This window comes from Brienomyrus brachyistius, chromosome 12 (assembly GCF_023856365.1).
Source record: "Brienomyrus brachyistius isolate T26 chromosome 12, BBRACH_0.4, whole genome shotgun sequence".
NCBI lineage: Eukaryota > Metazoa > Chordata > Actinopteri > Osteoglossiformes > Mormyridae > Brienomyrus > Brienomyrus brachyistius.
Genome location: NC_064544.1, coordinates 21,549,283 through 21,567,004, shown reverse-complemented (window position 1 = coordinate 21,567,004; position 17,722 = coordinate 21,549,283). Strand labels below are relative to the sequence as shown.

Sequence of the window (17,722 nt, the reverse complement as noted above, 5' to 3'; positions counted from 1 at the left end):
ACTGTAACACAGCTGTCAGCCTGGGGGCCCCGAGGAACTGTAACACAGCTGTCAGCCTGGGGGCCCCAAGGAACTGTAACACAGCTGTCAGCCTGGGGGCCCCGAGGAACTGTAACACAGCTGTCAGCCTGGGGGCCCCGAGGAACTGTAACACAGCTGTCAGCCTGGGGGCCCCGAGGAACTGTAACACAGCTGTCAGCCTGGGGGCCCCGAGGAACTGTAACACAGCTGTCAGCCTGGGGGACCCCGCAGAGCCATAACACAGCTGTCAGCCTGGGGGCCCCGAGGAACTGTAACACAGCTGTCAGCCTGGTGGCCCCGAGGAACCGTAACACAGGTGTCAGACTGGGGGCCCCGAGGAACCGTAACACAGCTGTCAGCCTGGGGACCCCAGAAGCCACAACACTGCTGACAGCCTGGGAGTCCCACAGAGCATGTGAGGATGGAGTCCATTTGCATAACCAGTCAAGTGAAAGCTCAAGGTGTCAAATTTCTACAGCGACATAAATGTAGACTATGCAAATATTTACATTTTTCAATTAAGCGCACAAAACCAGCCATCAAGCACAATGGGTCATTTTAGAAAGCAGGCAAGCTGTTTTAATGAAAGGAATGAATATTGCTTTGGTGATTATTCTACTCCAACAGAGATGCAATTTTTTAAAAAGTACATTAGGAAAGAATCACATAAGCCACCACAATGGCATCCTGCTCAAATCAAGGTGTCCTGCAGTGTTTTTTTTTTTTTATCACAACTGCACTGTTCGGAATTTTATTGCAAGAAGGCCTAGACGCAGTCAGCCCACTCTCAGTTAGGTAGGTAACATGGCTGAGTTTGTCACACTGTTCTACAGAATCATCCACAGACTGCAGGTCTAATCAACAGGACAGTGTTTCCTTCGAAGTGTAAGGTCAAACAAAGAAGCCTGCAGTGCATGGAAAAGCAAGCACCTGGCATCACACACTGGAGAACATGCATGCTTGTCTTCATCCCCCCTGCATGGGAGTTGTACCTTGGAGGGAAAAAATATAATGGGATTAACTTAGAGAAAGTGGTGTAAAATATCTCAGAAGAACAGCTCATCTGAACATCCTCTATCCAGAAGTCACAATACTGAGCAAGTAAGAGCTGTTTCAAGGTCATCCTCACTACCAGAAGAACCTTGTACAGAGTAAGTGCAGAGTATAGCTAGCAATACATATACTAGGGGTTTCATCAAGAATATACAGAACTATCAGATACACCACCCTGTTCACATTTCCCTTCCCTTCTTTAATGGGCAACAATGCTATGGAGCCGGGTCAGGATGCGGATCGAGCAGGCGATGGAAGACAAGCCGTCCCAGACGTGGCGCGCTGCCATCTACCTGTGATTTCTCCATTCATAGGTAAACCTCCCAAATCTAGGAAATAAAGGCAATTTGGGAAATGTACCCAGGTGAATCAGCCTGATGGTAATGACCAGCAGTGACCACCCTCTGCCAGCTTACTCAAGTGAACCTCACACGGACCAACACATGCACTTCACATAGGGACCACTGGGGGAGGCACAGGACTCCCAGGACAGGAGCATGACACTGGTGACCAGAGCTAAAAGCTCATATCACTGTAGTAGCTAATGTTCACAAAGACAATTAACCATCAGCCATCAGTGCCCGTCTGGGTAAAGCGTATGTGCAGGGGAGGGGGGTGATGGCGAGTCCACTCTGGCTCCCTTCTCTCTCAAATGAGCCCCGTTTGCTGAGAATCTCTTGGGCCAAACTGAAAAATGTATTACCCTGCCATCTCAGCAGGTTACATTACTAGAACAAGCTTAATGATAGTTCTAAACGAAGAAAAAATAAGAACAAAATAAAGCAACGAGGAGCAACTTGCTTCGCAAACCTGAACACTGATCAATATAAACAATAAACCACGTCAAAAAGCCCAATAGCGTGATATATTGCTGCCATTACAGTACCGAAACAACATACTGACAATTTTTCTTAAGACCAAAACTACTCTTCACGTAAGTATTACTGCCATGTTTGACAAAGAGGGCACAAAATAATGTGTCATTTACTCAAAAGAGAGGTTTAACACTACACCGAACTGGCCTGACAAAACAAACACGAATCCAAAGTCTTAACCATAGTTCAAGAAACTAAAATGTCATACTTCTTCAATCTAGAAGTTTGTTTCTCATGTGTGGTTCTTTGGTGGGGGAATAGGACACCCCAACACATCCTTCAAGAAACATCTTAAACACCTGCTCTGGCAATGTCAGCTAACCTTATCCAACAACTGACCACCCCAGCTCACCGTCTTCATTGAGAGTTCTATGGATATGGTTTTACTAATGGATGCTGTGATCTTCACCCTACTTGAACATCTTGGTCTTATTTCTGTAGCTTTTCTGATATGTTCTATATCTCTTGTTGTCATGACTATGTTGCACTTGTCACTGGCGACTCAAAGATCTTTGCAGCACTGGTATCAAAGTACGCTCCATGACAGATGTCAGCTTACAATAAATTACCTGTTTCATCTGTACATCACAGTGCAATAGTTTCTGCGAAATAAATGTACATGCAAAAATTATTCGCATAGCCTCACCCATAAGTACAGATGGCGCAAAATTTTTTTTGGTCCGATCCTGATAATATTAAAATCCGATATTTTTTCTCCTATATCAACTGCTAAGCATTAAATGACATATTTGCATCAATACACTCAATTAACATGGCATTTGCTGTAGTGTTGTGGTGGCATTAACTCTGCTGACAGGAAAACTTAATGGTCGTGTTGCTCAAGCTGTGCTGCTACGCTACAGGATGAAATCCAGAGCAACACGATTTACACAAGCCTGCTTCTTTCATTTATTCAGTTACTTTCACAAAAATGAGCAGAACTATTTCTTAAAGTGTGAATTGTGCAATCTGTTGCCAAATGAATTATAATAATGAAATAAATCATAAAAATATCACTGTATATCACCATTTATGGTGTATAAGCACACCCAAATCTCCAGTATACAATGGAGGACAGATAAAACTTTTAAGTGGTAATTAACCAAACTTTAGAAAGAATGCAAGTCTGAAGACCTATTTTGCATTAATTTTACTGTGTTCAGACTTACGAAAAATCAGCATTAGCCTTACACACATCGTACTCTGTAGTTCAGCTTTTTACTTCCTTCAGCGTAAAGTACAGTAACTGCATCCCACACAGCCGACAGCTGTGACACAAACGCATTGCTGAACGATTCACCATGTGAGCCTCCCTTCTGTTTACGGTATGTCCCGCTAAGGCTACAAGCGTTTTCCTGATTTTTCAGGCTAGATTTATCTCCGATGGAAAATCGGATCAGACTGGCACCAATACTCGAATCCCGCACGGATATTGGGTCTTGCATCGGCAGCATCTCCACCCATAACCTGAAGGTCACAATCTTCCAACCAGATGTGACTTACCGTGACAGTAGTGCAGTTACTGCTCATGGAGATGCACTGGTCAGCACACCACTGGCAGCCGTTGGTGTTAGCCGTGCAGCTGTAGCAGTCTGTGTATGAGTCACACTTCTCGTTGTCGGCATCTATAAAGATGCAAAAAAGACAGTAAGCCTACTTCATTCACTCCGACAGGTTGTTTCCAGTAAATTACACATGAATGAGAAAAAAAAACCCAGTAGAAGCAAACAGAGAACAGTTCTAGTCAATTGCTTTGCAGCAGCGTATTGCCAAAGACAAAACATTTCTATGTCAGGCAACACAAACACACATCCCAAGAAGCAAAAATAACAGATTCTGATATCTTAGTCCAGAAGCTGTGAGCTAAAATATCTCGTTTGATCTTCACTAGGACAGTGTGAGACGCAGCCCTGAAAAATCGTCTCATGCAGGAGAAAACATGGTTGATGAATGAGGACAAGGCCTCTAGGGGGCGAAGGTGACCGGGGGAGAGAGCTTCTGGGTAGGTGGAGGAGCTCGACAAGCCCCGAACCATCTGCTTCCTCGACTGCAAATGACAACCCAAACATATAAATCCTCCCAGGAGGACTGAATGCGTGTAGCTAAGGAACACACTGTATCTTCATAAAAATGCGGCAAGCCTGCCAGAGTGCATTAACTTATTCACTTTCTGAGCTTTTCATTTCATAAAGTCCCAGAATTACTTTCCAGTGCAACTCTATACAGGGGAGCCTGCTTGTGCCTCTCCAGGAGCTTGCAAGACTGGATGCGATGGCTTGCAAGACTGGATGAGACATTTCCTGGACAAAGGTAGTTTTTTTATTTTGCTGGGGGGGCCGTGCTAAGAACATACATGCTTTGCGGGGACAGGAGGCTAGCACCAGACGCTCCTGGTGAGGGCTGGCAGCCTCCCAGGGCAGACAGGTGCCCAGGCTGCTGTTCCACAGGCATCGGATTCCTGGCCAGGCAGAGCCGCAGGACGTCTCACTGGAGAAGGCGAAGCAGCTGGCCGGGGTGAACGTGAGCACGTCGCTCAGCAGCAGGCTGTTAAAGCCCCCAAAGATGTACATGATGCTGGGGGGGGGGGCAGAGGAGAGATAAGCAATGAGAGATGAAGGAACAGAGAAGAGGGGTTAACAGGCTCAGGCACAGGGGCTTCGACATCCCATATCAATGACAAAAGGGCTGTATTTCTCCCCAGTAATGGAGGGTATATTCCAGTCATGTGGGGGCAATTCCTTAGGGAAGGAAAACGTAGATAAGGAACATGGTAGATAAGTAATTAAATGGAAGGGGAATCATGCAGCAGACCACATGAGTAATTCAGCTACTATACAGTAAGGCAGAAAACATACTGCAAGCCACCAGCAGTTCTGCATCAAACTACACTGCACCAATAGCTACTTTAAGACAGCCAGTTTCCTACTTTATGCAGAGGTTTTGTACATCCAAAGTGTGCTGTGTTATTTAGCTACAGCCCTTGAATGCCTTTTACCCTTTGTTAGTAAAAAACTTTAACATGACCCATGCTACACACTTTGCAACAGAATTCAAATGTTTATATTGTGGGTTAATTTCAGGAATGAGACTGCGCTTTTATTTTCAATCATTAATCCCAATGGAGGGCGGCATGGTGGTGCAGTGGTTAGCATTGTTGCCTCACACCTCTGGGACCCAGGTTTGAGTCTCTGTCTGGGTTACATATGTGTGGAGTTTGCATGTTCTCCCCATGTCGTCGTGGGGTTTCCTCCAGGTACTCCGGTTTCGCTCAACAGTCCAAAAACATGCTGAGGCTAATTGGACTTGTTAAATTGCCCGTAGGAGTGCATGTGTGAGTGACTAGTGTGATGGGCTGGCCCCCCACCCTCGGTTGTTCTCTGCCTTGTGCCCATTGTTTCCGGGATAGGCTCCGGACCTCGTAGTATAAGGATAATCGTAGGATAAGCGGTTTGGAAAATGGATGGATGTAATACCAACGGATTTCAACGACTGCATATGCTTGGAATTTAGAATACAAACCTTACCATCAAAAATCTAAATGTGAAAATTCAAGTTGCTTCACTGTTACATGATAAACAGATAAATAGATAAGAGATCATAGTGGAATCATAGTGTGTAATCTTATTCTGATCCACCTTTACTGGTGTTTAATCTTTAATGTCACATTAAACTTTGAGTCAGCAAAGTTAGAAAGGAAATCATAATTCATAATTAAAACACCACAAACATCCAAAAAGAGAACGTACCCATTGTTGTAGACCGCAGAGTGACCAAAGCGGTTGACATCATGGTAGAGGTCTGGTCGAGGCAGTACTGACCATTCATCACAAGCTGTGGGAAGAGGACACCCACCAATGGGACAAGAGAGCCATTAAAACTAAATAATCCCAGCAATAACACCAACAGGCCAACAGCTATTTCTAAATGAAATCCCAGCACCCATGCAGAAACAAGTGCAACGAACAGAAGTAAATGCGCCACGTTGTGAAACACTTTCATATGTTCAGTGTCTTCCAAGTTTCTTTTATATTTCCCAGTTGTTGGGGAAGCACAACCCCCTCCCCACCGAGCCCACAAAAAAAGGATCAAGTTATTAAAATGCGTTTGAGGAAGCACAAATCCAAACTGAGTAAGAGGCTAGAGACCAACACCACGACTACATGGTATCACACAAGAGCACAATCAGATTTTAATCACAGAGGTCATTCTGAACATTACTGGGTAAAAATGCACGGCGTTGATAGACCACTTTGGCAAGGCTGCTACAGATTTTTTTCTACTGTGTCAGAAAATCAATAACTCGATTTTTATAACAGTAGCAAGAAACTGTGGGCTAGAGGTGCCTTTTTATTGGCATGACACTGGGGGTCATAACCCTATCAGACCCAAGCTGGGTACGTGTCATTATGAACATGTTCAAAGGTGTGTGGGGGTGTGTGCACGTGTGTGTGTGTGGGAGTGGGGGCTCGCAGATTGCAGCCAGTTTGCATCACCACTGGTCGGGCCTGCAGCTGTTCCTCACAAATCCGCAGAAGACGGTCGCAAAGCCTATTCATCATCAGCGATTCGGCCATGTGCTTCACCTGCATCTCCACCCAAGGTCTAGGAAGCTCAGCATCTGACGGCTCTGCAGCCAGGCTAGTCTGAGCATCCAAAGCCAGCGGCTTCCCAAGCCTGAGCTGGAGTTCACCAGAGTCACATACTATGCATGGAGCTTCACTCACATTCTAGAATCTTGTTTGTTATTCACCGAAAGCCCAATTTTCTAAAACTAGGCCAAGTCATTTTCATTACAGTTTAAAACTAGTGGACTCTACAGCTTTCACAGCCTGATTGGTATGTTCACACTGCCCTCTGCTGGGCAAAGCCAAAAAGTACCGTGTTCCAACAAATATTGCAGAAAATAAAATGTGTACTATATGTCACTCAGACAAAAATAATAATAATAAATAATAGTTCATTTATATATCGATAAATAAGTAATCAACTTATCTACTCTGACCCAATCTTAAACACTCAAACTTCAATACAAGATGTGGCTTGGATGCTTGTGAAGACAAAGTAATCCATCTGAAAAGGAGTGCAGGAAATAGAGAGCCTGTCACTCTGGCAGCACAGAAGAGCAGCAGCAGCAGCATTCTACATGCAGGGTAAGGTTCCATATCCTGCCTAACTATACAGGACTCCACTTCCAAGCCGGCAAAAACCAGCATCATTAAATCCAAAACAACTGCCCTCTCGGGATTAGGTATTTTTTAACTCAGAAACCCTGATGTACTCTAATAAGGAGTAACTCACGAGTTAATTCCACTAAAGATAAGGAAATTGCAGAGAGGCTATCTGCAGGGGTAAGCCTAATGATCAACAAAATCACCCTGGCTTGAACACAAGAACGAAAAACAATCATAAAGCGTCTGCTGTAATGGGGTATAGACATCCCACCTAATGTGAACATTCACAGCCCTTCTGTCCAGACAGTGTTACACCTCTTAATCACCAAATTCAGGCGTTTCATTCAGACCTATTGCCACAGGTGTATAAAATCAAGTACCCAGCTATGCAGTCAGGTTTATAAACATTTGTGAAAGAATGGGTCATTCCGAAGAGCTCAGTGAATTCAAGCGTGATACTGTCATAGGATGCCTCCTTTGCAATAAGTCAGTTCGTGAAATTTCTTCCCTGCTAGATATTCCACGGTCAGCTGTAAGTGGTATTACTGCAAAGTGGCAGATCATGTAAAGTGGGGATGAGTGGGGTCGTCGAGCACTGTGGTGCACAGTGTGTAAAAGTAAAAAATGCTCTGTTTACTCAACTGCAGAGTTCCAAACTTCCTCTGGCATTAACCCCAGCACAACAGCTGTGCGCCCAGAGCTTCATGGAATGGGCTTCAATGACCGAGCTGCCGCATGCAAGCCTCACATCACCAAGCGCAATGCCATGTGTCAGATGGAGTGGAGTAAAGCACGCTGCCACTGGACTGCCACTGGAGCAGAGGAAATGTGTTCTGATGCCAGGATAACCATACCAGCCAGACTCAGCTGTGCCAACTGTAAACTTTGGTGGAGAAGAGGTAATGGTATGGGGTTGTTTTTCAGGGGTAGGGTTAGGCCCCTTAGTTCCAGTGTAGGGAACACCGAATTCCCCCCTATTCAAATCTGGCCATCTATTCCAAATCCAGGCCTTGTTTTCATGTCTCCCTGGTCGTTAGTTTAATGATTAATGATTCTGATTCACACCTGGTTCACAGGTAAAGGAAGGCTAAAAAAATCAGCAGTGCTTGGCCCTTGGAGACCGTGATTTGAAAAGCCCTGACTTAATGCTTCAGCATACATAGATATTTTGGACAATTCTATGCTTCCAACTTTAAGGGAACAGTCTGGGGAAGGCCCTTCCTTTTCTGTTCTAGCGTGACTATGTCCCAGTGCACAAAACAAGGCCATAAAGACATGGTTGGGTGAACTGGATGTAAAAGAACTTGACTGGCCTGCACAGAGCCATATCCTTAATCCCACTGAACATGTTTGGGACAGACTGGAGATTGCGAGCCAGGCCTTCAACATTCAACAGCGGTGCCTGACCTCACAAATTCTCTTCTGGATAAATGGGCAAGAATTCCCACAGACACTCCAAAATCTTGCAGAAAGCCTTCCCAGATGAGTGACGCCTATTATAGCTATAACGGAGGGGACCAACCATATTAATGCCTATGGAATGTCAATGTGATGTCATAAAAGTTCCTGTGGGTGCAATGGCCAAGTATCCCGATAATTTTGTCCATAGAGTGTTACACGCCGTTCTGGATCATGTACTGCCACCTAAGTGATCAAAAACTGAATGTGTAAAGAGTTCACAAGTAATTCATACACCATCTCACACTATATATATATGCACACAGAAGAACACATTGCATCACAAAGGCCCAGACAGTTGGGCTGTTGCCTCACACCTTCACAGGATGGAATCAAAACATGGGACTGATTTGAATCCATGTCTGGCTCTGTATGAGGACTTCATTTGCCCCACCCCCCATGCAAGTGGGTTCCCTGGTACAATCCACAATGCTTCTGAAATGCACGGCTGTGCACCTCCAGACCGGAGAAGCATTCACAGTACATGGGCTGCCTGATGCTTCTCTGAATAGAAGGAGGCAGAGAATCACAAACACAAAAACAGGATAAGCAGCTTGGGTCTAAGAGTTGGATGGGATTATCCATCTTTTCTACAGCTGACGTATCATCTAATTTTCTTGGATTTTTCAGAATACCCCAAAAAAGCACTGCCTGTGGTGTTGAGAGATGGTTTAATCCAAAAGATCCATGAGAATCCTGACACGCTGTTACTGAACGATGGAACCAAATAATTAATTTCATGCTGCAATACAAACAGATGGAGCCCCTCTCAGAGAGCCACACTCACCCAGGTCGTAGGCCATGAAGTCGGAGGAGAAGCACTTGGCCCCATGGCTCATGGATGTGTCATTGTGTGTGTTCCCGCCAAACACCAGCATGGTGCCGCTCACGATGATGGCTGTGTGCAGGTAGCGGAAGAAGCCGCTGTCTTTCAGGATGGTCCTGAAAAATAACAGCCAAATCTGTGAGCTATGAGCCAATGAACCAACACCAGCTGCACCAAACAACCCAAACCACCATGTAAAACCGTAACACCTGCCAGTACAAGTAAACACTGTCCTTTCATTTGCAGTTCAAAGAGAATTCATTGTAGCCACATGTGTGCTAGCTTGCCGTCTACTTGTAACCACACTTGTGCAAGCTTGCGATTTGTAGCCACACGCGTGCTAGCTCGCCATAGCACAGTGGCTGAATCTGCAGAAACTTCTCACAGCCATAGTGGAGCCTGCACTTGTTTCCCCCAATCAGAGGAATTACACACCAGATGCACCAGCTGGCACCCAACCACTGGCAAAATGAATGTGTCCTAGCGATGAACCAGCAGGGCTGAAACACAATGGTAGTTAGAGAGACTGCTCCCATAGCCTGATACAGCATGCATCCCAGGCCCCAAGCTTCAAACACTGGACGCTGTTTGCATTAACAGATGGCCACAGGGCCACCTTCTCTTAATAAATAAATAAAAGAGTCGAGGCTGCAAAAAAGCAAAGTAATTTCCTGCCATAGATACCATCACTTTATCAGTGAGGTGGATTAAGGTAAGAGATCATCCTTCAATAAAGAGACACTGCTTCTATTCATGTTAATACACTGATAAAATGTTGTATTTTAGGGTAGCTAAGTCGCTCTCCTTGTTTTGGTTCAGATACTTTCCACTAAGTGTAGGCAGTTCTAACACTCGGAGACGATTCCGATCACGAACGTGGACTGCATCAATCACTGACTGAGGGACTCAGGGGCCCTAGGATGAATAAATTGGTTCATTCACTAAACGAGGGAAAGGAATCAGCAGGGATTTGATGGAAAATCCCCAGAAGCACATTGGTTTTCCAATACTGAGCTCCACCTATCATCACCCCAACCACCTGGACTGCAATGGTTGATTTGCCATGAGAAAAAAGGGCAAAGCAAGAGAAGACAAATCAGTGGAGCATACCTCAGCTGCTCTGTGCAACCCCGAAGGTGCGAGGCTTCTAGGACAAGCACAGGCACCGAACATAAGACAACTAGAACCAAGAATGCACAATAAAAATAAAATAAGACAAATAATTATAACAGACAAAAGAGCATGAAAAGTGTATACTCAGGTAATTAACTTTTTACTAATTGTTAAAATTGTTTCCCTATTGCATGACTTACAGTTCTATGTTATATAGTTCTATATTACTGGGTATCAGTGACATCATCCGTAACAGGATCCTGGACTTCCTTAAAGGCAGACCCTTAGTAATGAAGATGGGGAACAAAAGTTCATCCCCTCTGATTTTCAACACAGGGACCAAAACAAGAAGGCTGCTCAGCCTTTTCATGCATGACTGCAGGGCCAAATTCAGCAGCAACTGCAGCATCAAATCTGCTGATGATACTACACCCATGAAGATGAAACTGGACAGAGGAGTAAGGTGCAGATCAGGCAGAGTAGTGCCATGATGACAACCACCCCCTGAACATCTTTAAAACAAGGGATGCTACTGTGAAGTTACACCCTAATCACCACTGATGGCTTTCCAGTGCACACTGCCAGCAACTTCAAGGTCCTGGGTCTCTAGATCTCAGACAAGCTGATGTAGATCGAGAACATTGGATCTGCTTCCTGAGATGACTGAGGAAAAATGCAAAGCAACACACACCGTTTTGTAAGGTGGTACCACTGAGAGTGTTAACAGCAGTGTAATGGTGTGGTAGAGCCACAGCTCACAACAGAAAAGCTATACAAAGGGTTGGGAAGTCTGCCCAGAACATCACAGGAGCTGAACTAACCACCACTGATCAGCTACCCCTTAGCTGCTGCTGTAATGAGGTTCATTCTAGGATTCAGGATCCCATCCACAAACCTCACACACCTTGGCAGTCTGGCAGGCGGTTTCACAGCATCAGAACACTGACTACAGGATTCAAGAACAGTCATTTGCATTTCCAGTATCTACATCTGCCATGACAGTTGTATCCATGACACATGCACTTTATAGAACTATTACTGCATATTGTCTGCTTTGTATTTTTCTGCACCATCTTGCATATGGCCAATAAAAACTCTGAATACATATCTAACCCTCCTTTAATAGCTTAGCTAAACAGATACGTGAACATTTGCGTTCAGTTTGCGGAGCTAGACACTCACCACATCCTGGTGTCCACTTCGTACTTGTACAGGTCGTCAGCCAGCCCGTACTTGTTGGCACTGAAGGCCTTGTAGCCACCATGGATGTAGATGGCGCGGGTCTTGGGGTCGTATACGCTACTGTGGCCGTATCCTCCCTGCACTAGTGCCCCGTTGGTCTTCAGGATGCTCCAGGTGTTGGTGGCTGAGGGAGGGATGGAGGTGAGACACTAACTCCGATCACTCGATCGTTGAGCCAATAAACTTTGCTACTTCGGCACACATTTCCATTTGGCACATCTGTAATAATACTTTGTACTTTTTAGAGTTCAATCTTTTTAAAAGCTGTTTTCTGTTACAAAAGCATTGACAGGATTATTAAATTAGGGGTAGAAAAAAACAATCACTAATATCCACTAGGGGGTGCTACAGGACTGTTCAAATGTTTGAACTTGTTAGAAAGGTTGATTCAAGGAATAAAACATCATAGCTACAATTGCATCTGATATACATCCAACATTGAGGCATACTGCGTGGTTTATACAAAAATAAAATTCACTCAGAGTGAGAACAGGTTTTTGTAGCTAAATACCGAAGACTGGTATCAGAAACAGCTGCAGCATATTGGATTTCAATGACATTCCTTGGGCAACATCTGGGAAATTGGCAAATAAATAAATAATAATAAAAAAAAAACTTTAGCCTAAAACCACTAAACATGTATTTATTAATTCAGTGCCTGAGACAAAATGCACTAAGAGCATCCCTATAGTCACAGTTAGCATAGTCAGCAATGCGGGCATCCCTGTATGCCAGGAGAGGGGAACCCGATCCATGGAGGCCCGGTGTGGGTGCGGGTGTTTGTGATGACCTCTGAATCAGCCAATAATAAAGCAGTGGTTCTCAACTCCAGTCATGGGAACCCATTGTTATTGGCTGATTGAGTGCTCAGATAAAAATCCCACACCCACACCAGTCCTCCATGGATCAGGTTCCCCACGCCTGCAGCATACAGTGGTAGTAGAAGCAGAGTTGGGGTGCATTCCTACAGACAGGGAGGGGTGTTAGCCTGTGCAGATCGGGTTAGCCCACATGTCAGAGCCAACCCAGAGGACGACCTGCCCCCCAGGAGCCGGCACTCAGACTCAGCACTGGCTGTGAAACGGTAACTACAAATCAATAAAGCACAGCTTCATTACCAGCTTAATTGATGATCATTACATCAGTCACTCACTCACGAATGCCCAAGCATGGCATGTTTGTAAGCCCTCTTACAAATCAAGTCACCAAAATTTCCTGGAGGCAAATTTATAAAAAGTTATTTTATTATGAATGGCAGGATGACTGCCGACTGCAAAATCAACACCACCGACAAAACACCGAGCTGCCCGACGAATCCAGCCACATACAGACAGACACCCGTGGAGCCTGTGACCAAAATACAAACGTCAGTCCCCACTGGTCTGAGCAACTTACAGTGGCTGTAGTCATGCAAAAAACACCCTTGCAGGTTTCAGTGGACTTAAGAAGTTACTTGCTGCTCTGACAAGAACATCTGGAGATTTGTCTCAGTCAGCCGGGAAATGCGGAGTTTTTCCACAACATATCATGGCCATATTACTGAAATGTTTCACTTTCACTATACACATTTTCATTAATCTGAATGACTGAATGAATTAATTAATTAACAGTAACAGTGAGAGACCACAATTCTACCCACAGAGCCACTGCGCCACCCTAACAGTGAGAGACAACAATGGTACCCACAGAGCCACTGTACCACCCTAAAAGTGAGAGACCACAATCCTACCCACAAAGCCACTGCGCCACCCTAACAGTGATAAACCACAATCTTACCCACAAAGTCACTGCGCCACCCAGTGAGAGATAACAATCCTACTCGCAGAGCCACTGCGTCACCCTAACAGTGAGAAACCACAATCCTACCCACAGAGCCACTGCGCCACCCTAATAGTGATAAACCACAATCCTACCCAGAGCCACTGCGCCACCCTAATAGTAAGACCACAATCCTACCCACAGAGCCACTGCACCACCCTAACAGTGAGAGACAACAATCCTACCCGCAGAGCTACTGCGCCACCCTAATAGTGAGAGGCCACAATCTTACCAGATTCAGAAGGTGAGAAAAGGTCTTTTTGGCAGTGTCCTCATTCAGTTAAATTTACCTCTCTTATGTCAATCGGTCCCCTAATGAAGAGTTAGTGACTCTTATTTCAATGACTGACCTTGTTCAATAAAGCCACCTGTTTTAGAACCAAGAGGACTAACCTGCCATATCTAAAGTTCCATGTCCATGTACAATTCTTATGATTTTATGCTCCGTACTTCCATACTATGCCCAAGTTATCTCATTGCTAGAAAATGTGTAGGAAAGGGCATATTAAATCATTTTCAGTCATTTACTTGAAAATTTTTAAGTCAAAGACTTAAAAAAAAAATGTGCCATCCTTAATTTTCAAACATAATGGCTGAAATGATACCTTTAATAGGCTTCACCTTCTCACGGCAAACAAAAACCCATTCACTAAACTTAATGACCAATTTTTCATGCACCACGACGATTGACTTTTGAAGGCCAACAGCTGGTTAAACCCTAGACAGCCCCAGCTTAACCTCCATGCTGTGACTCACTCCAGCTGCCCTGTGAGAGCATTTGCTTCCACTCCAGTGTGACGCCGCTTGACAACAACAGCTAACATGGGCTGATGGCTTGGCAGCACCACAGCCCCCACCTACAGACACCACTTAGATGCAGGCGCTTCAGGCCAAGTCCCATACAGCTCCTGTCTAAAGCTGGATGATAAAAATTATAAAAATAAACAAGTCGGCTGATTTGAGAGCAGGCCCTAATGCATGTTCTCCAAGCTTCTGACTTAAAACTGGGTTTTATGAAGTGTCCGGCTACCCACTGCTCCATGGGACAGATTCATGGAGCAGAATGTATTCACTCTGCTGCTTACGAGGAACAAACATAGCTTACTGTCTCTTCATGCATATCAGTTTACACTTAGAGACACACAGTAAGACACTGAAGGAAACAAACTGGGTTCGGAGTGATTCCTGCAATCTCTGGACCACAACGCTGCCCTTCAAAAAGAAACATCTTTCAATCTCTCTGCACTTATCAAATCCCTTCCACAATCAATCAGACTAACAAACGTAGAGCCCAAGAAAAATGCAAACAAAGATCTGGAAAGTTCCTTAAGTCCTGAAATTTGGCAATATGCCATTTGCAGTGACTGGCATGAACTTCAGACTAAGAATATTTAATGGGTGCCCGCTGACCTTCTACAGACTGACAATTAATTTGGAGATGTAACTTAAGAGACATGCATGCGTTCAATTAATGCACAGCTATCCAACAAACAGGGTGACAGTTACCTTCAGAGCCAGGCAGTACAAGGCTAAAAATGCTCCAGTTGCCACAGCTGTCTCCATTATGCTACTCACCAATGTTGTACTCCTGCACCTTGCTGATGTAGCCGTAGAGAGGGCAGTGACCGAAGATGACCAGCATGACTGTGCTGTCCTGGGCCAGCTGCACCACGTGGGCCGACTGACCCACTACAGCATACTGCTCCTTGGCTCGTGGACTGGCTAGCACCCAGGACTGGTTATGGATATGGAAGACCCACAGCTGGTTGGTGATGTTGCCCGTGGAGTCTATCTTGCCTCCATACATGTAGATCTTGTGCTGGAGAGAGACAGGAGATCGAAGGTTCACAGGGGACGTCGATACACCAAACACTGCAAATTAACCATCCCACACAGAGCCCAAGGGAAGAATTATGAACGTACAATAAAAAGGATCTTTATGTATATGAGAAAAATCAATGTGACCTGGCCATAACAAAATACGTGAAAAACACAAAGCATCTCAAAAGCCTGGACTGACAGGCTTGTATGATGTGACAGACAGAGGTCGAGCCTAAGAAGTAAAAAGTAGAAGAGAAGGCAAATTCTCCACTGTACTGGAGAGAGTAAAATCATCCAGATCAGCAAAGAGATATTAGTCGAGCCCTGGAAAATGGAAAGCATTTAAAAGCTGAACAGAGACACAAAGGCTGGAGATGAAGAGTGACTGCAGTCCTATATTGACCTTAAAAACACATCAAAATGAAGTTATATACAGAGCGCCAGTAACACCATCTTTGAAGCAGCTCCAACCACACCAAGAACAAGCCTCTAGAAACCATCAAGTCAAGCACATGCGTGCATGTAACTAAGCTTCACCCTGCCACAGGTGCAGCATCCCAACCGCATGCACACACATGCATGCATATAACCGAGCTTCACACTGCCACAGGGGCAGCATCCCAAGTGCATGCACACACATGCATGCATGTAACCGAGCTTCACACTGGCACAGGTGCAGCATCCAAAGCACATTGAAAATTTAAAGGCAGCTTGGAAAACATACAGTACTATGGAAACTTCTTACTTAATGTTTAGTCTATGCTAGTTAAGCTATTGTAAAACACTTTTGTCCCATCATCTTATTTTTTCCACACTGTGTTCAAAACTCCAAAAATTCCAGTATCTGCAGATACCTTTCAATGTATCCATGTTTTTGTCGAACTCCTGGTTTGGATAATCAATGTTCCAGGATGCTGATTAAACTAATTAAAAGTGAACTGGTGGTGAATTGCAAAAAATACATGGAAAAGCAAGGGTGCGCGTATAGAAAGGTTTGGGCACCAAAGCTTCTAGCTATTCAACAACATGTCAGTAACTTCCTGGAGAACAGAATCATTATGATACTTTTTAATTGTATTTTTAATTGATGTTAGTGTGCATACTGATCAAGTATGCACTTACTGCCCAGATTCAAATAGAGTTAAACCGTTTTTGTTGGCACTGTAAGACTTCTTCACAGTACTGTACTTGGTGTCCAACTGACTGCAATAGAAGAAGCTCCTATGGTCAATGGCACTGGAGCTGAAGTGGCATCTCGTCCATGTTACGCAAGCACCCTGGTAGGGTTATGGGGCTGGTACCGAGCGGTGAGGAAGGCCTACCTCGTGCAGAGCTAGGGAATGGCCATAGCGTGCTGTCACTGCATCCACGGAGCGGTTAAGAGTCAACCACAACTGGGAGGTCAAGTTGTACCTGCGGGAAATAAGAAAAGAAGGTCCAGTGAAGCCCCTAACAGACAGACAGAGGAGTACAGCTGACAAGGTAAACGCCCCAGATAGGTACAGCCAAAACACATGGCTAACGCCACAGCCCTTGAATCCCATGTCTAGAGTCCAGCTACTGCAGCTGTTAAGACTTTCCCTACACCTAAAAGGCCCAGCATCACAAATAAACTTGAGTTGAGATACTTTCTCTAAGCTACCCGGCCTGAGCGGCCTGGCAGGGGTAACATAGAACAACATCAGAGTATCCATTAAGGCCATTACTGCATAATAGCAGGTGTTTGCGTCAGAGAGATGCTTGCGTTTGCACCATGGCACTCGACCATCCTTTAAGAGAAAAGAGCCGCAGACAGCACTTACGCTTTAACCATTTTGTAGTCTGAGTAGTTGAACACGTATCCGCCAATGACCCACATGATGTCCTTATCGACCACGGCCTTGTGGGAGGCGCGGGCCAAGCTGTCTCCGGAATAGTCCTCATGGGTCCAGAAGGAGCGATTAGCGGGCACAGGGATGGAACAATCGGGACCTGAGGAGAGAGATCCTACTCATCTCTTTCCCAGTTTCCGATCAAACTTAACTGTCTGACAGCCTTCCAGACATGTTCAACTGAACTATATGTCACACAATATGCTGTATCATTAACTGAGCTTAATTAACTGAGACAGTAAAATGGCACAGTACACCGTACCATCCACATCTTCACCCATTAAAACAACACACTGAGCAGCAAAGGTCAAAGGCTTTGCTGGATGTGTGGTCTCATTATGCAAGTTTAAAACCACAGGCTGAATTCCAGGTCCGATAAACAAGCCAGGGACCATTAAGCAGCAAGTCCCGGATACGGTAGCGCCGCATGGAACGTGTTGTGAATTTACTCAG

General features: G+C 44.9%; 1 protein-coding gene across 1 annotated transcript in view; it reads right to left on the bottom strand.

Annotated features, from left to right (window-relative positions):
* The window catches only part of atrn (attractin), a 113,104-nt gene that overhangs the window by 62,084 nt on the left and 33,298 nt on the right, over positions 1-17,722 (bottom strand). Inside the window, exons 6-13 of the mRNA XM_048969979.1 lie at positions 17,201-17,369; positions 16,721-16,811; positions 15,153-15,396; positions 11,700-11,883; positions 9,366-9,520; positions 5,696-5,780; positions 4,303-4,523; positions 3,453-3,574 (exon numbers count right to left, since the gene is read on the bottom strand). Coding sequence (XP_048825936.1) covers positions 3,453-3,574; positions 4,303-4,523; positions 5,696-5,780; positions 9,366-9,520; positions 11,700-11,883; positions 15,153-15,396; positions 16,721-16,811; positions 17,201-17,369 — 1,271 coding nt within the window. The remainder of the gene's footprint in view (positions 1-3,452; positions 3,575-4,302; positions 4,524-5,695; positions 5,781-9,365; positions 9,521-11,699; positions 11,884-15,152; positions 15,397-16,720; positions 16,812-17,200; positions 17,370-17,722) is intronic.